We start from the raw sequence: 23,381 nt of genomic DNA, 5'->3' as shown, positions 1-23,381 counted from the left end.
AATTATCTATTTCAAATCGTTATGACCTTTTGTTTTATCATAAACCAATTGTTTCTATTCATAAAAGCTTATTTGAAATAAAAAAAATACTAATTTATTAAAACTTCAAAAATTAATAAATAAAATATTTAAAAAATAAATTTATTTATCGAGTGAGTTCAAATAATTATGACTATTTAAATAATTATTTATTTCAAATCGTTATGATCCTTTGTTTGTAATAAAACAATTGTTTCTATTCATACAAAATTATTCAAAATAAAATAATACTAATTTATTAATATTTTAAAAATTAATAAGAGATTTAAAAACTATATCTGTTTATCGGACCAATTCAAATAGTTATGACTATTTGAATAATTATCTATCTCAAATTGATATGATCTTTGTTTTATCATAAAATAATTGTTTCTGTCCATACAAACTTATTCGAAGTAAAATATTGCTAAACTAATAATATTCTAAAAATTAATAAGTAAGAGATTTAAAAAATAAATGTATTTGTTGAACCAGTTCAAATAGTTAAGATTATTATAATAATTATCTATTTCAAATCATTCTGACCTTTTGTTTAGTCATAAAATAATTGTTCAATTTATACATGCTTATTCGAAATAAAATAATACTATTTTATTAACATTCAAAAAATTATTAAGCAAGGAATTAAAAAAAAATATGTTTACAAAATAAGTTTAAATAGTTATGAGTATTTAAAAAATTATCATTTTAAAATCATTATAACCATTTGTTTTATCATAAAACAATTGTTTCATTTCATAAAAGCTTATCCAAAATAAAATAATATTACTTTATTAATATTTCAAAAATTGAGAAATAATATTATTTTATTAATATTTCAAAAATTAAGAAGTTGAGATTTAAAACATAAATCATTTTATTGAATCAGTTCAAATAGTTATAGTCATTTGAACAATTATCTATTTCAAATCATTTTAAACTTTTGTTTTGTCATAAAACAATTGTTTTTCATCATACAAGCCTAATTAAAATAAAATAATACTAGTTTATTAATATTTAAAAAATTAATAAGTAGGAGATTATCTGTTTACTGAATTAGTTCAAATAATTGTGACTATTTAAATAATTATATATTTCAAGTCATTATAACATGTTGTTTTGTCATAAAACAATTATTTATATTCATACAAGCTTATTCGAAAGAAAATAATACTAATCTAATAATATTATGAAAATTAATAATTAAGAGATTTGAAAAATAAATTTATTTGTTGAACCAGCTCAAATAGTTAAGGCTATATGAATAATTATCTATTTCAAATATTTATATTCTTTTATTTTGTCATAAAACAAATGTTTTTGTTAATATAATTTTGTTTAGAATAAAATAATATTGATTTATTAATATTTTGAAAACTAATAAAAGATTTAAAAAATAAATTTGTTTACCAAACTAGTTCAATTAGTTATAACAATTTCACAATTATTTATTTCATATTGTTATAACCCTTTGTTTTATCATAAAACAATTATTTCTATTGATATAGTCTTATTTGAAATAAAGTAATGCTAATTTATTAATATTATAACAATTAATAACTAACGAATTTAAAAAATGAATTTGTTGGCCTGATCATTGCAAATAGTTATGACTATTTGAATAATTATCTATTTTAAATCATTATGACCTTTTTATTTTGTCACAAAATACTTGTTTTTGAATTACAAGGAATATCTAATTAATATTTATATAATATTTATATTCAAAATAAAACTACTATTTGAATACTATTCATCTTATTCTTAATTGTTATATTCTTATAATTAGCAATTTTATTTACAATTCAAATTATTCGAATATTATAATAAATTATTATTAATTTGTTTACAATGACCAATATTTATTAAATTATTTTAATTTTGTTATTTATTTAAGCAATTATGTTTTAATAATTATTAAAATATTAATTAATAATTTTGACCTTATTTCGATATATTTTAATTTAATTTATATATCATTGATATATTTATTTTATCTATTAAATATATCTATAAATTAGTATAACTATATCAATTTATCTATTAAAAAATATAAATAAATTTAAATTAATAAATTATTATTATCAAAAAATTGTTTCTATTTAATGGCCATAATCATTAGTTATAACACTAATTTAGTAATATTTTAAAAATTAGTAAGAGATTTTAAAACTAAATCTGTATGTCAAACTAGTTCAAATAGTTATGATTTTTTGAACAATTATCTATCTCAAATTGTTATGGTATTTGTTTTGTCATAAAACAATTGTTTTTGTTCATACAAGCTTATTTGAATAAAATATTGCTAAATAAATAATATTCTAAAAATTAATAGGAGATTTAAAAAATAAATTTGTTTGTCAAATTAATTTAAATAGTTAAGACTATAAGAACAATTATCTATTTCAAATCATTCTGAAGTTTTTATTTAGTCATAAAATAATTTTTTCAATTTATACATGCTTATTCAAGATAAAATAATACTAATTTATTAATATTCAAAAAATTAATGAACGACAAAATTTTAAAAAATAAATTTATTTACCGAACAAGTTTAAATAGTTATGACTATTTAAACAATTATCTATTTAAAATAAATATGACATTTTATTTTATCATAAAATAATTGTTTCAATCCATAAAAGTTTATTTAAAATAAAATAATATTATTTTATTAATAAAATAATAAAACAAGTCAATTTATTGAATTGGTTCAAATAATCATGGCCGTTCGAATAATAATCTTTTAATTTTGATGAAAATAAATTCTTAAAATTTATTAATCATGAATTATTATTTAAATAAATTATAATCTATTTGAAATAAATATTTTGAATAATTAAATAAATTATTCGTATTAAATAAAGATATTAATTATTTAAATATTTTAATAATATTTAAATTAAATATTTATTAATTAAATTGGAGGATTATTAAAATTAATAATAATAGATATAATATTAAATATTAAAATAAATTATGTTAATTAAAAATATTTTATTTAAATATATATAATAAATGTTAAATTCAGTTTAACATATTATATTTAACATGAATAAATATTTTTATTTATTAATACTAAATATTAATTAAAAACTGTTACTATTTAGATAAAATTAATAATAATTTTCTATTATATATATTTAAATAAAATATTTTTAATATTAAATATTAAAATTAATTTATACATGACCTTAACCAGAACCTACTCTAATACCAACTATCATGGGCTTGGGATTTATGCCAACACTTCGTGGGGCATTAGGTTAGAATATTAAATAATTTAATAGATTATAATGATATTATTTTGATTTATTATTTTGAAAATATAGTTTTTATGCTTTCAACTATTAATCATTAAATCATTAAATTAGTTATGAAAAGTAAATTTTATGTATATAATTATTTTATTCAAATAACATTATTAATAATAATAATTAGGATAATTATAAGCTAATAATGATTATCTTTTAATTTAAATAACAAATTACATTTAAATAATAAATGATAAAATATTAGATATCCAAATATTAAAATGATAAAATGATTCTAACTAATCTTATATAATATTAGTTAAATTATATAATAAGTTAATCCAAATATTAATAATTATAATTCTATTTAAATTTTATTCAAACATAAATTAATATTATATTAATATTTATAATAATATTATATTAAATGTTATATTTTAACTAATTAATAAAATATTATATTAATTTTAATAGTATTATTAAAATAATTATTAAAATCAATAATTAAATGATTAAATTAATAATACAAATTTATTATATTAATATTTAATAGAATATTAGGATAATTTATTTTATAATATTAATAACTATTTAATTATTAGTAATAGTTAATAATTGTTTTAAATTATTTATTTAAATGATAAAAATTATTAATATAATTAATAATATTATATTATTTTAAACTAATTTTAATATTTGTATTAAATATTATTAATATTATTAATTATTATAATAGTTATCTAAATAATTACAATTAATGGTAAACTATGTATTTAATTATTTTAATTAATAATAATATATTAATTAATTAAAATATTAAAAAATTTAATTATTAAAACATGTATTAATTAAGATTATTTTATTTAAATAATTGTTTAAAATTGTTAACATTAATAATAGAAATATATTAATATGTAAAATATTAATAATTAATAAAATAATATAATATTATTAATAATTTTAATAATTTTTAATAGCTTATATAAGCTATTTCTATTAATTGTATAACATTATAATCCTTCATTAAATAATTATTATATCTTTATTTTATTATAGTAAGTATTAATTATATTAATAATAAATATATTAATTATTTAATAGAAAATTAATCAATATTTATTTTAAAATTAATTAAGGATTAATTTATAAATAATTTTATAATAAATCCTAAATACAATTATTAATTAATAGTATATTTATTATTCTCTAATAATTTAGTAAAATTCATAAAAAAATTTTAAACTCATAAAAATTCTCTAATAATTTAATAGAACTCATAAATTTATTTTAAAAATAAATTTATTATTATCATCTTATATATTTTAAAACATCTCTGATCCAAATAAATAATAAATAAAAAGGTAAGCTAAAAAGTCATACTAATTGTTGGGTCAAGTCAGAGTTGAAGTCGAAAAAATTGAACATGAAATGGGTCCAAGTTAACTCTTAATCCAAGTCTGGAATAAGGCCTTCATGACTTGGGTTCACAAATGAGCCCAAGCTTATTCTAGGTGGCACACGAGCTGCAGCAATTGGGCTGACCACCGGGCTGGGTGCCTGATGCAAGCTACTGCATTTGGCCGACGTGGGTCAAATGCACCTGGACTAAAGACTGAACCATTGTCATGAACACACCGGGCAAAAAGACCATAGAGAAGGGCCTAATTCCCAGCTCGGCAAGAAGTGCAGCCTCAGATGACCCAACCTTATCACCTTTCTCGATAAGCTCCACAGGAGTGATAATTTGAACAATACCCTTTGGAAGTTAAAAATTTAAATAAATTGTTCAAGTTTTTAAATTAAAATAAGAATATATCGTATTTAATAAATTAATATAATTTTATATTTAAAATAATTTCAATAAATGATATTTGAACATAAATTTTTTCGTCAAAAAGATAAATCTTAACCGTTAAACCAATTGCCTGTTCATAATTTCAACAATACCCTTGTTAATCTAGGTTGGAATATTAAGCACCTGGAAGAAAGAGGTGTGTGAAGGATCAAACCCAGTGTTGCCGGGTGGAACAACCAGATCAATGGGCACAATCAGATCAGCACGTGCACGAGCTGCAACCTTGTACTTGGCAACTTCCTCACTCTTTTCCTTCAAGTCACCCTTTGTAAAGATTAAACCCACATTTCCCTGAAGCAAAGGGTTAAGATTAAGGAAAGCCTGGTACCCGGTCTTCTCAGCATGCATCCTAATCGACCTTTTCATCATAGTATTTTTACCCATGAGAACAACTGAGGCACCTCGGAGACCTTTGGGAATGTTCTGAAGCTGGTTCGAACCCACGTTGTTGGCTGCGGCGATTAAGATCCGGGTATACTTGTCTCAGAGCTAGCACAGTTTCGCGTCGAACATGATTGTCTTGTCTGCCTTGGAGGGTTTCACTGCCATTTCGCGAAAGAGTTAGTATTAAAGATAAAAAGTTGTACAGAGGGCAAAATCGAGGGCCAAGACGATGCCTGATGCTCAGCCAAGGCGGACAGCCAAACGACGCCGTCTCTTTAACCTCTGCTTCTATTTGCGAGTGGTTGAGAGCGAAAAAAAAACCTAGAGGGCTTTGGCTGCTGTTTTTTTTTTTTTTGTTAATTGCTTCTGAATTCTTTTATCCACGTTGGCTGTTGGAAGCTGTATGTGAGTTCGGTTCGAAGTATGGGTTTTCTGGGTTTTGGTTTCCTTGCTATTCTATATTGTTTGTGAACTTGGTTCTGGGTTGATGTGTGGAAATTTCAGGTTTAAACGAGTGAGGCAGGTGATGGTGGTTTCGGGACTAGATTGTGGGCATTTGGGATTTTCTATGAATTCTTGTTTCTAGGAATTGAATTTTTGCTGGATTGACTCGGGTGCGAAACTCGTGACTGATTTTGGATTTGGGTTTGTGCAATTTCTAGCTTCCGGAATTGTATTTGATGAATGTTTCTTGGCTCTATTTGGATTCTGTGTACGTATTAAACAGCTATGTCTGGAAATTGGCTCAAATTTTGGATTTTTTTTGTTCTGCCTGGATTGCCTTCTTGCTTGTTGTTGCTTCTTTGCTTGATGCCTTATTTGTGACTTTCTGTTTTTTCTTTATTTTTAGCCAATTGTGTTAGCTCTCGGTTCTTGCAGCCGATCGGTATCTGATTAAGGCTCACGGTTTGCTGGGATTCCTGTTTGACACTTCTGGGTTACTGACTAATTCTGGAACTGGCTTCCTTGACCAAGAATTCCTTGACTTTGCCCCAGACCGCTTGGTGTTCTGGAAATTGATTGGAAGCTGTTGATTGCTCTGTGTTGTGGCGATTGCTTCGTGGTTGATGTTGGGTTAACGGGAGAGGAGACAAAGGAGGTTTGATGGTGTTCTGTTTTGACGATGATGGTGATTAGGTGCCAGATGTGGGGGTTTAGTGTATGCCAGTAATTTGGCTGATGGATGGCCTCCCCTATTTTTTTTCTGTGTTGGTAAGGGATTTAATCCCTTTGAATACGGAAAATCAATCAACCAATCTGATTTGACTTAATGTGATTTGATTTTAATGTTAATTAATTTTGAAATTAAATTTTAAAATCTTTTAAAGACGTTTAACTCGTAAAATTTTAAGTTTTAAGAAAAAAATGATCTTATTTGAAGTTTTTTTAAAAATGTATAGGGAATTATTTAATTTTTTTTATTCAAAAATATTAATTTATTAATATTTTAAAAATTAATAAGAGATTTAAAAAATAAATCTGTTTATCAAACTAGTTCAATTAATTATAACAATTTAACAATTATTTATTTCATATTGTTATAACTTTTTATTTTGTCAAAAAATAATTATTTTTATTGATATGTCTTATTCGGAATAAAGTAATGTTAATTTATTAATATTTTAACAATTAATACGTAACGAATTTAAAAAATGAATTTGTTGACTTAATCATTACAAATAGTTATGATTATTTGAATAATTATTTATTTTAAATCGTTATAATCTTTTATTTTGTCACAAAATGTTTGTTTTTGAATTATAAGGAATATCTAATTAATATTTATATAGTATTTATATTAAAAATAAAACAACTATTTGAATATTATTCATCTTATTCTTAATTGTTACATTCTTATAATTTACAATTTTATTTACAATTCAAATTATTTGAATATTATAATAAATTATTATTAATTTGTTTATAATGACCAAAATTTATTAAATTATTTTAATATTGTTATTTATTTAAGCAATATTTTTAAATAAAATAATAATATTAATTTAAATAATATTAAATTATAAAATTTAAATATAATTAACAAATAAATTATATTTATAATTAAATGTTAAATATTTTTAAATCTCCTTTCATAAGTTACTATTTGGATGTGGCTCTTTATAAAGTCATTGTCTGGTACTTTCTCTAAAAATAACATCTTTTAAAAATAAAAAGTTCATGATGAAGCAATCTTGGAAGGACCAAGTGAGTAAGTTGAGATTGCAAAAGCAATTATTATTGAGTGTATGTCAAAACCCTTCAAAGGAAATTATTTTAATTTAATATTAATTATAATAGTTATTCAAATAATATTTTAATTTATTAAAATATAATAAATTTATATATTAAATTAATAATTAATTTATTTTATTGAATATTAACTATTAATAACATATATTTAAATAACTATTATAATTAATATTAAATTAAAATAATTTCCTTTGAAGGATTTTGACATGCACTCAATAATAATTGCTTTCGCAATCTCAACTGACTCACATTGTCCTTTCAAGATTACTTCATCATGAACCTATTTTTTTTAAGGAGGTTATTTTCAGAGAAAGTACAAGACAATGACTTTATAAAGAGTCACATCAAAATAGTAACTTATGAAAGGAGATTTAAAAATATTTAATATTTAATTATAATTATAATTTATTTGTTAATTATATTTAAATTTTACAATTTAATATTACTTAAATTAATATTATAATTCAATATAATTATAATTTCCTTTGAATATGTATAATTAATACATAATCATATTAAATTATTATAATCATGATTATAATTCAATATCATAATATTGAATTAATAATAATTCAATATTATAATAATAATATTAAATATTATTTAATATATAATAAGAATTTATATTTGATAAATTAATAATTAAATAAAGATAATAATAATTTATTTAAATAATAATTCATGATTAATAAATTATTTATTTTAAATATTATTTTATTTAATTTTAATAATCAATTTAAAATAATTAATAGATAATTAAATATAATACAAGCTATTTCTATTAATTTATTTTGGATGATTTAAATAAGTCAAAACTATTGCAATTATTTAAATTAAAAATAAATAATTAAGTAAATAGATAATCATTAATTAATTAAATATACTAAATAATTATATTATTATAAATATATTATTATCTTAATTATTAATAAAGTATTAATTAGTATTTAATTGTAATTATTTAAATTTATTATATAGTAATTATATAATAATATTATTAGGATAATTTTAATTATTATCATAATACTAATTTTAATAGATTATAATTTATTTAATAATTATAATTAATATTTTAATCTTTATTAAATAATAATTTATACATTTAAATAACTAATATTTAAATGTTCAAATAGTCATAATTATTTAAACTTGATCGATAAAAATATTCATTTTTTAATATTTATTAATTTGTATGATAATTCAAATAATTGCATATTAATAAGAGATTTATTTGTATTAATTATAATCCTTATTAATTATAATTAATTATTAATATTTATTATAATTATAATAGAAAATTAATATATGTTTAAATTTTAATTGGATTATTAAATATATAAATAATATTAATTTAATATTATTAATAATATTAATAATTTATTCAATAGCCATTAATAATATTGTTTATTATTAATACAATTATTAATTAATGATTCTTAAAATTTTTTTAGTACATAGAAGCTAATTTGAAATAATATAATATAATTTTATTAACATTCAAAAAATTAGTAAGCAAGAAATTTTAAAAAATAAATCTATTTATTGAACAAGTTCAAATAGTTATAACTATTTGAACAATTATCTATTTAAAATCATTATGACCTTTTGTTTTATCATAAAACAATTATTTCAGTTTAATAATAATTTATTGTTTATTATTATCTAAATTAATTTATTTTCTAGCTCGAATAGAAAAAATTATTTTATGACAAAACAAAAGATCATAACGATTTGAAATAAATAAATATTCAAATAGTCATAACTATTTAGACTTGCTCGGTAAACAGATTTATTTTTTAAATTTTTTACTTATTAATTTTTAAAATTTTAATAAATTAGTACTATTTTATTTTGAAAAAACTTTTATGATTAGAAACCATTGGTTTATGACAAAATAAAATGTCATAACGATTTGAAATAGATAATTCTTCAAATAGTCATAACTATTTGAACATGTTTAGAAAGCATATTTATTTTTTAAAATTTTACTTATTAATTTTTGAAATATTAATAAATTTAAATTATTTTATTCGAAATAAGCTTGCATGAACAATGACAATTGTTTTATGACAAAATAAAATGTCATAATATTTTGAAATAGATAATTATTCAGATAGTCATAACTATTTGAACTTATTCAGTAACATATTCTTTTTTTAATTCTCTCACTCATTAATTTTTGGAAATTAATTAATTAGTATTATCTTACTTCAAATAAGCTTATATGAATTGAAACAAGTGTTTTATTAGAAAAGAAAAGGTCATAATAATTTGAAATAGATAATTATTGAAATATTAATGACTATTTGAACTTGTTTGGTAAATATATTTATTTTTTAAATATTTTACTTATTAATTGTCAAAATATTAATTAATTAATATTATTTTAATTTGAATAAACTTGTATGAACAGAAATAACTGTTTTATGACAAAATAAAAATTCATAACATGTTGAAATAAATAATTGCTTAAATAGCCATAATGATTAGAACTTGTTCGGTAAGCAGATTTATTTTTAAATCTTTTACTTATTAATTGTCTTAATATTAATAAATTTGTATTATTTTATTCGAAATAAGCTTAAATGAACAAAAAAAAATTCTTTTATTACAAAACAAAAAGGTTATAGCTATTTCAAATAGATAATTATTTAAATAGTCCTAATTATTTAAATTTGTTTAGTAAACAAAGTCATTTTTTAAATCTCTTTATTATTAATAAATTAGTATTATTTTATTTTGACAAAGCTTATATGAACTAAAACAATTCTTTTATGACAAATCAAAAGGTCATAACGATTTGAAATAGATAATTATTCAAATTGTCATGATTATTTGATCTAGTGCAGTAAACATAGTTTTAAAATTTTTTACTTACTAATTGTCAAAATATTAATAAATTAGTATTATTTTAATGCAAATAAGCTTGTATGAATAGAAACAATTGTTTTACAAGAAAGCAAAAAGTCATAATGATTTGAAATAAATAATTGCTCAAATAGTCATAACTATTTGAACTAGTTTTTACATAGATTTATTGTCTAAATCACTTATTAATTTTTGAAATATTAATAGCTTAGTATTACTTTATTCCGAATAAACTTATATAAACAAAAACATTTGTTTATGACAAAATAAAAAGTAATAATGATTTGAAATATATAATTGTTCAAATAGTATAATTTTTTGAACTGGTTAGGTAAACGAAATTATTTTTTAAATCTCTTACTTATTATTTTTTGAAATATTAATAAATTCATTTTATTTTAATAATCTAGTATGAATTGAGAAAATTATTTTATAATAAGACAAAAGGTCATAACGATTTGAAATAGATAATTGTTCATATAGTCTTAACTATTTGAGTTGGTTCGACAAACAATTTTATTTTTTAAATCCTTTAGTTATTAATTTTTGGAATATTATTAGATTAGTATTGTTTTATTTTGAATAAGCTTGTATGAACAGAAATAATTGTTTTGTGACATAACAAAATGTTATAATGATTTGAAGTATAAAATTGTTTAAATAGTCATAACTATTTGAACTAGTTCAGTAAATAGATTCATTTTTTAAATCTCTTATTAATTTTTGAAAGATTAATAAATTATTATTGTTTTGTTTCAAATAATCATGAATGATAAAAAACAATTGTTACATGTCCAAACAAAAAGGTAATAATGATAAATAGATAATTATTAAAATGACCATAATTATTTGAACTAATTTTGCAAATAGATTCACTTTTTAAATCACTTACTTATTAATTTTTGGAATATTAATAAATTAGAATTATTTTAAATAAGCTTGTATGAATTGAAACAATTATTTTATGACAAAACATCATAATGATTTTAAATAGAAAATTGTTCAAATAGTCTAATTATCTGAATTTGCTCGATAAACAAATTTATTTTTTTAGACTCCTGCCTATTAAATTCTTTTTATTTTGGATAAGCTTTTATGAATTGAAACAATTGTTTATGTCAAAACAAAAGGTCATAACGATTTTATAAAAACAATTGATCAAATAGTCATAACTTTTTTAAAATTATTTGGTAAACAAATTTATTTTTTCAAATCTTTTGCTTATTAATTTTCCAAATGTTCATAAATTTGGATTATTTTATTCCAAATAAGCTTATAAGACATGAAACAAATATTTTATGACTAAACAAAAGGTTTGAACTATTTGAAATAGATAATTATTCTAATTGGTTTTACTATTCGAACTAGTTTAGCAAACATATTTAATTTTTAAATCTCTTATTAATTTTTGAAATATTATTAAATTAGTATTATTTTTAACCAAATATGCTTTTATGATTAGAAACAATTGTTTTATGACAAAACGATTTGAGATTGAAATTGATAATTGTTTAAATAGTCATAATTATTTGAACTGGTTTGGTAAACAGATTTATTGTTTAAATCTGTTACCTATTATTTTTGAAATATTAATCAATTAGTATTATTTTATTTCGAATAAGTTTGTATGATAAAAAAACAATTGTATTATGACAAAATAAAAGGTCATAATGATTTGAAATAGATAATTATTCAAATGGCCATAATTATTTTAATTGATTTGGTAAACAAATTTATTTTTTTAATTTCTTATTAATTTAGGAAATATTAATAATTAGTATTATTTGATTCCATCTAAGCTTGTATTAACTGAAACAATTGTTTTATGACAAATTAAAAGGTTATAACATTTTTAAATAGACAATTGTTCAAATAATAATAACTATTTGAACTTGTTCGATAAACAAATTTATTTTTTAAATATCTTTTTTATTAATTTTTCAAATGTTAATAAATTAGTATTAATTCTTAATAAGCTTGTATGAATTGAAACAATTGTTTTATAACTAAAAAATGATCAAAACGATTTGAAGTATATAATTATTCTAATAGTCTTAACCATTTGAAATGATTCGATAGATAAATTTATTTTTTAAATATGTTACTTATTAATTTTTTAAATATTAGGAAATTAGAATTATTTTAATATGAATAAACTTGTACAAACAAGACAATTGTTTTATGACAAAAGAAAAGGTCATAATAATTTGAAATAGATAATCATTTATATAGTTTTAACTATTTGAATTGGTTCGGTAATTAGATTTATTTTTTAATTTTTTTGGTTATTAAATTTTGGAATATTATTAAATTTGCATTATTTTATTTCGAATCAAATAGTATAAATAGAACAAATTATTTGACGATAAAATAAAAAGTTATAATGATTTGAAATAAATAATTATTCAAATAGTCGAAACTATTTGAAATGGTTTGGTAAGCATATTTGCTTTTTAAATCTCTTACTGATTATATTTAAATGTTCAAATTAATTTATTGTTAAGATACAATAAATTTATAAATAATTAATATTAAATAATTATTATGAATATTTTATTAGTTTAATTAATATTATTTTATTATTTTACTAATTACTAAATCTATACAATTATTAATTACTAAATCAATATTTATTTTAAAATAAAAAATTACTAAATTAAATAAAAAAAAATATATTAATTAAATAAAAATTAATAAATTATATATTATTTATAATTATATAAATATAAATTTATAATATATATAAATTATCAAATAAATTATTATTACTATTATTATTATTTATACTTGATATTATACTATAAATTACTAAGTTTGACTATAATTGTTTATATATAAAAATAAACAATTATAATTAAATTATATATTTTAAAAATCCCCTTTCTATCTATATAACTAGTTATTCTTAAATAACAATATAAATTATTATATAAATTATTTGTATATAAAATAATTATATTATTATAATATATTTATAATAATTAATTAAAAATATATAAAATAAAATTGTTTAATATAAAATTATTTTATATATTATAACATTAAATTTTCTTATTATTATTATGCTATTAAGTAATTAAAATTTTATTTAATTATAAATCCAAATAAGCTTGTACAAACAAAACAATTGTTTTACATTAAATGAAAAAGTCTTAACTATTTGAATTAGTTTGGCAATTAGATTTATTTTTTAATTTTCTTGGTTATTAAGTTTTAACGATTATTATTAATATGAGATTATTATTAGATTATTTCATATAATATTAATAATAATAATTTAATTATTAATTATTAAATCTAATTAATCTAATAATTCCTTTTTAATATCGTTTACAATATTTTAATAAAATTATTTTATTATAATTAAAATCGTTTATTTGTTTATCATAAAACAATTATTTTAGTTCATAAAAGCTTATCCAAAATAAAATAATATTACTTTATTAATATTTCAAAAATTAAGAAGTTGGAGATTTAAAAAATAAATCAGTTTATCAAAATTTAATATTATTTTATAAATTATCTATACTATTTATTATTAAAAATTATACTTAATTTTTATAAGTATAATCAAATAGTTATTAATTTTTATGATAAAACAAATTATTGTATATTTGATTTAATTTTATTAAAATTCTAATTATTTTAATAAATAATAATATTATTTATATATTATAATATATAATATTATTTTATATTATAATCATATTAGTATTGTTGATATTATTAATTTTTTAATAGTTTAAAATTTAAACTAAATGTGTTAATATAACCATCATTTAATAAACAATTGTTTATTTATTAATATAGTATTTATATCATATTTTATTGTTTAACAATTAACATAATTATAATAGTTAATTATAATTATAATAACGTTAATGAATAAGCTTGTTATACATGTAATTTGACTAGGTATGTCATAACGATTATGACAACTAATTGTATTAAAACTATATTTAATTATTTATTTTCTATTAATATTAAATAATTATACTACTTATAATTATTTTATGATTGCATACTTTATGATATAATGATATAATTAAACATTAGTTTAATTTATTAGTTAATTATATTTATAAATTACTATAAAATAATTAATATAAATTATATTATAATAAATATTAAATTATCCTTTGTTTTGTAATAATTTTACAAATAATTATTATAAACATTTTATTATAATAAAATAAATTATATAAGTTATATCTATTATTTTAATGTTTTATAATATAACATATATTATTATTTATAATAGTTAATTAGATATTAGTTTAATAATAAAATAATTATTGCTATTAATAATTAATTATAATAACGATAATTATAATAATATAGTATAATAATTATATTGTTATATAATTTATTAATAATTATTTATTATTTAATAAATTAATTATTTTATTATAATAATATATATTTTAATTTATAATATATAAGTTAAAAAATAATTAAAAATATAATCATTGATATTTTCATTATTATTATAATGAAAATATAGTCTTAAATATATTTTAAATAATATATAAATTTTAAAATATATATTATTATATAAATTATAATTATAAATTATATATTATTAAAATGAATATATACTTATTAATCAATAATTTTATAATAATAATTTAGATAATTATTTTAATTCTAATCATATCATATGAATAGATTTAAATATTTATAATATTTGAGATTAATATTTTATAATAATCATTATTATTAAATTGTATTATGAATTGATATTAAGATTAACTTTATTGATTAATGACTATATATATTCGTTTTAATAATATATAATTTAATAAATAAGTGCTGTGAAATATATAACCATAATTTAACTATTTGAACATATTGATAATAATTAATTATCATATCCAGTTTTGACTAAACTGTTTGTTATTAATTAACATTTTTAATATAACAATAAATTTGAATAATAATGTTGTTATAATTATTAATAACAATATATTAAACTTAATTAATTTAATTATTACTTAAAATAAATAGTATAATTAATTATTTATAATAGTAATTTAATTAAATATTTATATTTTAATTAATTCAAATAATTGTTAATAGATTCATATTAATATCTTTATAAAGTATTATATATTAATTAATATTAATTAATAGATTATTAGTATTTAATCTAATTTATTATTAATGTTTAAATATATATTAGTTTACAATATTTACTAATATAATTATTATTTACAAATTATAAATATAAGAATTAAAGTACATTATAATAATTTATTACTTTATGAAAACATGAATAATTGTTGCTTTATGTTATTAGCTGTGCAAATTTATTAATAAATTTAATTAAAATTCTAATACTAAAAATATTTTAATACTAAATCTTGTTTAGTATTAATTATATAATTAAATTAAATTAATTTATCTAATTAAAATTTATCTTATATAATTAATTAATTATTATTAAATTAATAATTATATTTATATAATTAAATACTTATTTAATTTAATAACAATTATTACTAATGTTTATAATGATTTGTAATAAGGAAATTATTTATTTTAATTATAATATATTTACATTATAAATAAGTATTTAATTATGGTAAATATTTAATTATAATTAAATTAAATAACAATCGATTCATATAAATTATCTATTTACATAAGTATTATGATATTAATATTATTTACTTATAAATTTAAAATTATAATATTAATAATTTGTTAAAATAATTTATAATACTATTAATAATATATTATAATAAAATAATATTATAATATATTAATTATATTAAAATAATTTAAAACTTATAATGTTTAGTTAATATTTATGAAATAATTATTAAATAATATAATTATTATTAATTTATAGTATTAAATTACATTAGAATTTATTTATTTAGTATAAATATTACTATATTATAAATATTGTGAAATTAATTAAAAATATTATATATTTTTAATAATTTACTCAATTATTTTATTAATTTATTAAACTCAAATATTAATTAATATTTTAGTAATAATAATTAACATAATTATTAATTTATAGAGGTAATATTATGTTTTATAACAATGAATATTATAGTAATTTAATATCATAATATTTTTAATTAAATTTTTTTAATAATGATAATTATTATGTTAATAATAATTAGTATTAATATAATTTATTAATTTTAAATTTCTTAATTAATAATAAGTATTAGTTTACTGATAATAAATTATAGCATAATATTATAATAATAAAATAAATTATACTAATATAATTATTTATTGAATAGATTATAATTTGTATATTATTTTATTATCTAATTTATTATCAGTTAGATATAATGTGACTTTTTATTTAATTAAATTAGTATTATTATATTTATTATTATATTAATAATTTTAGTTATATTAAATAATAAGTATAATATAATTAATTAATTATAATTATAGATAATAATTTATTTATAAATTATAAATTTATATTAATAGTTTAATAATTATAACTTTAAGTTTAAATATCATATATAATATTTTATTATTATTATATAATAATATTAATACTTAATAATAATTATATAAATTGATTATTATATAAATTAATTATATTATTAATTTAAAATATACTAATTAAATAACTTAATTAATTGGTTATTATTATATATATCATTAAATAGTAAGTGATAATTGGTTATTATTCATAACAATTGTTCTTGTTCATCCAAAATTATTTAAAATAAAATAATACTGAACAAATTAATAATATTGTAATTTGTTATTACTATTAATAATTAATAAATTAATAATTTATTATTAACTTATAAGAATGAATTAATAAATATTAATTATAACTTATAATATTTTATAATTAATTTTATTCATTATTAACTTATAATCTTTGAACAATTATAATATTAAGTTTATAATGGGCAATAATATTAAGTTAATATTATTATAATTAATTATAAGTTAATTTGATAATTTATTAATACAAATAATAAATAATCAAATATCAAATTAATTAATTTTAAAAACAAAATGATTATAATAGTATCAACTATTATTAAATAAATTGATAATAAATAATTTATTAATTAACTATCTATATTATTTAATAAAATGTAAACAATTTGTATATTTTAATAACTTATTTTATTATTATAGTTAACTATTATTACTAATATCATATATTCAATATTTATTGAATTTTTATGAATATAAAAAATTTTACGACAATTTGTAATAATTAATAATTTAATTATTGGTAATATAATAATTATGATTACAATTATTGGAACTAATATTTTGTTATTATAAAAAAAATTTATTCGAATATTGTTTATATTATAAAAATGAACTAATTAATATATTTTAATATGATATATTTTAATATTATCTGTTCAAATAATTACTCATTTAAATAATCAGTTAAATAATAATTACAATTATTTGATTAATAATCAATTTAAATTATTATATTTGTTAATATTTAATTTATTACTATAATAATATTAATTATAATTGATATTTATAATTATTAATAACAATTATATAATATGAAAAATATTATATTATATAATTGTAATATTAACTTAATTATACATTTAGTTAGTATTATAAGATAATGTTATTATTATATTATTTATTATTATAGTATAATATAAGTATATAATATATAAAATAATAGTTATTATACTACTAATAAAAATACTTTAATAGGTTAAATATTAATTATAATTATTATAATATTATCTATAATATTAATTTATATTAATTATTTTATAAATTAATTTAATAAATTTGTTTATTATAAATATACAAATTTATTTATTATTAAATACATTATAAATATTAATTAATATATACATTATTTGGCTATTAATAATAAATAATATAAATATTATTAACTATTTGAATTTGTTCAGTAATTATCTAAATATTAGTTTGATAAATTACACATAACTATTATTCAATTGTTTAATAAAATTAATATTATTATATAATGAAATTAATAATATAATAATATAATATTTATTATATTATAATAAATATTTAATTTAAATATTTAATATTATATAATTTTATATAATTAAATAAATTAAATATATTATAATGATAAACATTTACTTATTAATTATTATAATTTAACTTATTTTATAATTTAACTATTATATTTAATTTATTAACTATTATTATATCTATTAATATTTAATACTACAGATTGTTATTAAATAGTCATAACTAATTTTATATACGTAATATTAATTGAATTATTAATAAAATTAATAAACTAAAATTAATAAACTATAATGAATATAAACAATAATATTAATAATAAATTTATTGATATTTCATAAAATTTTTTTTAATAAGTAGAAGATTTTAACAATTATCTATTTCAAATTGTTATGGCGTTTTGTTTTGCCATAAAATAATTATTTCTGTTCATACAAGCTTATTTCAAATAAAATAATATAAATTTACTAATATTCCAAAGATTAATAAGTAAAAATATAGAAAATAAATTTATTTTTTGAACACGTTCAAAATAATTATGACTATTTGAACAATTATATATTGTCAATCGTTATAACCTTTTGTTTTTTCATAAAACAATTATTTATCTTTATACAAGCTTATTCAAAATAAAATAATACTAATATAGTAATATTATGAAATTTAATAACTGATAGATTTAAAAAATAAATTTGTTTACCGAACCAATTTAAATAGTTATTAATTAAAATATATAATTTGTTACTTATTAACTAATTGTATATTATACGATTAAATTAATAGTGAAAAACAGTAGTCCATATATGGCTAAAGCCATTACAACCATGTCCTGCTCATCGTTTGAATATTCTTTAATGAAGCTTTGCAAAAAACTCCTTGAAATCCTTTTGCTCTCACCTTTTGATTAATAATTTGTTTATATTTATAATTAAATTGCAATTATAATAATTAATAATAATTATTATGATATTAACAATTAAAAATAGAAATATAATATAATTATTAATTAAGTAACTTATAATTATATTATAGTTATTATTTTATAAATTAATATACCTTATTTACAATTATTTATTATTTAAATAAATATTATAATATTATAATATATAATTGATATATTAATTTTATTATTTTATAATTATAAGAAATAATTATATAATAATTTAATTTAATTATTATATTACTTATTAAAATAATTGATATAATAATTAATTATTCTTAATAATAATATAAATATATAAATATAAATTTATTATATTAAAAAAATAGGTTTAGTTTTACAATAAATTAAATAATTATTAATAATATATGTTTAATAATCATTAATATTATAATTATTAATTTATAGTATTAATTAAAAAATTAATATTGATAGATAAATAAACATAATAATTATTATATAATAAATAGATTAATATATAATAATTATTTATATTATCAAATAATATAAATTAATTTATATTTAATATTAAAAATAAATATTAATAATAATTAAGATAATTATAAGATTATAATGAAATAGTTATTTTATTTTGGATAAACTTTATTAACAATTATAATAGAAATTATTAATAAAGTTATTAATATTATAAAAATATGAATTATTTTTAGTTTAATAATTAAACTTATATTATATTAATTGAATTAAATATTAATAGTAATTATTAATATTTACGATAAATTAAAATTTATAATAAATAATTAATTTATCATTAATAAGTAACATAAATAAATTAACTATTAGCTTAATAAATTAGAATAATTTTTAAATTAATTATTATTAAAGAGATTATTAAAAACTATTTGAATGTTTTATATCTAATATTATTATAATTATTATAATATTTGGATAATTTATTCATATAATTGATAATTATTAAATAACTAATATTTAAATGTTCAATTAGCTTATTAAATAACTAATTTAGAATATATTTAATTTATTTAGTTATATAATATTATTATATATTAAATATTTAAATTAAATATTTATTATAATATAATAAATATTATATAATTATATTATTAATTTAATAATATTAATTTTATTAAACAATTGAATAATAGTTATGTATAATTTATCAAACTAATATTTAGATAATTAATAATATTAATTAATGAATATTCTATTATGTTAAATAATTAATAAGAATTTATTTAATATATTAAATAAATTAAGTATTTATTTAATTAACTATTATAATTAAAATGTTTCGATTAATTATTACTTATTAATAAGTATTTAAATAAGTATTATTGTTATTATTCATAATTAATTGAATTATATATATTAATTCTATTATATACAGATTAGTATGAGGAAACTAATCGATAATTATAAAACATACTTAGTATTATTTGATAATATTTAAATATTAATTAGTTATTTAATTTAAATAGATTTAATAATATTTTTTTTGTTAATCTATAACAAATTATAAATTATAAATTATATAATAGTTTAAATAAATAATTTAATATTAAGTATTAACAAAAAATATAATATTAAGATAATTATTGGTATTATCTATAATTAATAATATAGTAATGAATTCAAAAAAACTATATATAAAATAGTTTAGTTATATATCAAATTATTAACAATTTATATTAATTATAGTAGATAATACATAATTAAATAAATAGATAATAATCTATTATTATTTTATAATATTATTATTAATTATAATATTATATACTATAATTATTATATTTTATTAGCAATAAAATAGATATATCATTGTTATATTAAATATTTAAAGTTTAATATTTTCTTATCTATAAGATATAATTTATTATAAATATTAATAAATATTATAATAATATTTGATATTATATTTTGAAATTAAATTTAAAACAATTGTAGTTTTATAATAATATAAAAAACATATAACTTAATTATAAATATTAAGGTTAATTTATAAATATAATTATAAATAATTTCAAAATTTAATTATTATATTCATTTATCAAATATAATTAATAATATTTATAATTATTATTAGTTATTTTAATAATATCAATTTTGTCATAAAACAAATGTTTTTGTTCATATAAGTTTGTTTGGAATAAAATAATATTAATTTATTAATATTTCAAAAATTAATACGTAAGAGATTTAAAAAATAAATCTATTTGCCATACTAGTTTAATTAGTTATAACTATTTGACCAAATATTTATTTCAAATTGTTATGACCATTTGTTTTATCATAAAATAATTGTTTCTGTTCATATAATCTTATTCGAAATAAAGTAATGCTAATTTATTAATATTTTTGAAAATTAATAAGTAATGGATTTAGAAAATGTATCTTTTCACTTGACCAGTGCAAAGAATTATGACTATTTGAATAATTGTCTATTTCAATCGTTATGACCTTTTATTTTCTCATAAAACAATTGTTTTGTTCATACAAGCTTATTCAGAATAACAAATTCTAATTTATTAATATTTCAAAAATTAATAAGTGAGAGATTTAAAAAATGAATTTGTTTATCGAACAAATTTAAATAATTATGGCTATTTGAACAATTATCTAGTTCAAATTGCTATAACCTTTTATATTGTCATAAAATAAATTTTTCTAGTCATACAAGCTTATTTCAAATTTGTTTACTGAATAATTTTGAATAGTTATGACTATTGGAATAATTATTTATTTCAAATTATTATGACCTTTTGTTTTGTTATAAAACAATTATTTTTGTTCATGTTAGCTTATTCGGATTAAAATAATATTAATTTATTAATATTTCAACAATTAATAAGTAAAAAATTTAAAAATAAATTTGTTTATCGAACAAGTTCAAATAGTAATAACTATCTAAATAATTATTTATTTCAAATTGTTATGACCTTTTGTTTTGCCATAAAATAATTATATCAATTCATATAGGCTTATTTGAAATAAAATAATACTAACTTATTACTATTCCAAAAATTAATGAGTGAAAGATTTAAAAAATGAATCTATTTACCAAGCAAGCTCAAATAGTTATGACTATTTATATTATAAATAAATAATTTAATATTAAGTATTAATAGATTTATTATATTATATTATTAATAATACAATTTAAATAATATTCTAAAAATTAATAACTACCTAGTATTATAATAATACTATTATTCATATTAATTATAAGATATACTTATTCAAAATAAATATAAATGATATGAAATAGATAATTATTCTAATAATTTTAACCATTTGAATTGATTCAGTAAACAAATTTATTTTTTAAATCTCTTACTTATTAATTTTCAAAATATTATTAAATTAGTATTATTTTAATCCAAATAAGCTTGCACAAATAAAACAATTGTTTTACGTTAAAAAAAAAGGTCATAACAATTTGAAAATAGATAACCATTCATAGAGTCTTAACTATTTGAACTGGTTTGATAATTAAATTTGTTTTTTTAATTTTCTTGGTTATCAAGTTTCAAAATATTATTAAATTAGTATTATTTTATTTTAAATAAAATAGTATTAACAGAACTAATTGTCTGATGATAAAATAAAAGATTATAACGATTTGAAATAAATAATTATTGAAATAGTCAAAACTATTTGAAATGGTTTGGTAAGCATATTTTCTTTTTAAATCTCTTATAGATTTATTTTTTGAATATTAATAAAACAATATTATTTTATTTCAAACAAACTTATATTAACAAAAACAATTGTTTTATGACAAAACAAATCTTTAAATATTTTTACTTTAAAATAGATTTGAAATTAAATATTTAATTTTTAA

At 15.4% G+C, this 23,381-nt stretch overlaps 1 protein-coding gene across 2 annotated transcripts; it reads right to left on the bottom strand.

Moving 5' to 3' along the window:
• Positions 1-4,772: 4,772 nt before the first annotated feature.
• LOC149510709 (large ribosomal subunit protein uL10-like) lies at positions 4,773-6,366 on the bottom strand. Of its 2 annotated transcripts, XM_089757351.1 has the most exons (3): positions 5,745-6,366; positions 5,251-5,669; positions 4,773-5,028 (listed from the first exon to the last, which is right to left on the bottom strand). In XM_089757351.1, exons 2-3 carry the CDS (start codon positions 5,509-5,511, stop codon positions 4,840-4,842), a joined length of 450 nt encoding a protein of 149 aa, XP_089613477.1. In that variant the 5' UTR covers positions 5,512-5,669; positions 5,745-6,366; the 3' UTR covers positions 4,773-4,839. The 2 variants fall into 2 exon arrangements, with proteins under 2 accessions (XP_089613477.1, XP_089613476.1); XM_089757350.1 differs by having other exon boundaries at positions 5,251-6,366.
• Positions 6,367-23,381: the final 17,015 nt, after the last annotated feature.

Source organism: Durio zibethinus, chromosome 28, assembly GCF_047325235.1.
Source record: "Durio zibethinus cultivar Kanyao isolate XHJ-2024 chromosome 28, ASM4732523v1, whole genome shotgun sequence".
In the NCBI taxonomy this organism is placed as follows: domain Eukaryota; kingdom Viridiplantae; phylum Streptophyta; class Magnoliopsida; order Malvales; family Malvaceae; genus Durio; species Durio zibethinus.
Note: the sequence above shows the minus strand (reverse complement) of the source record. Positions and strands in the feature narration are given on the sequence as shown.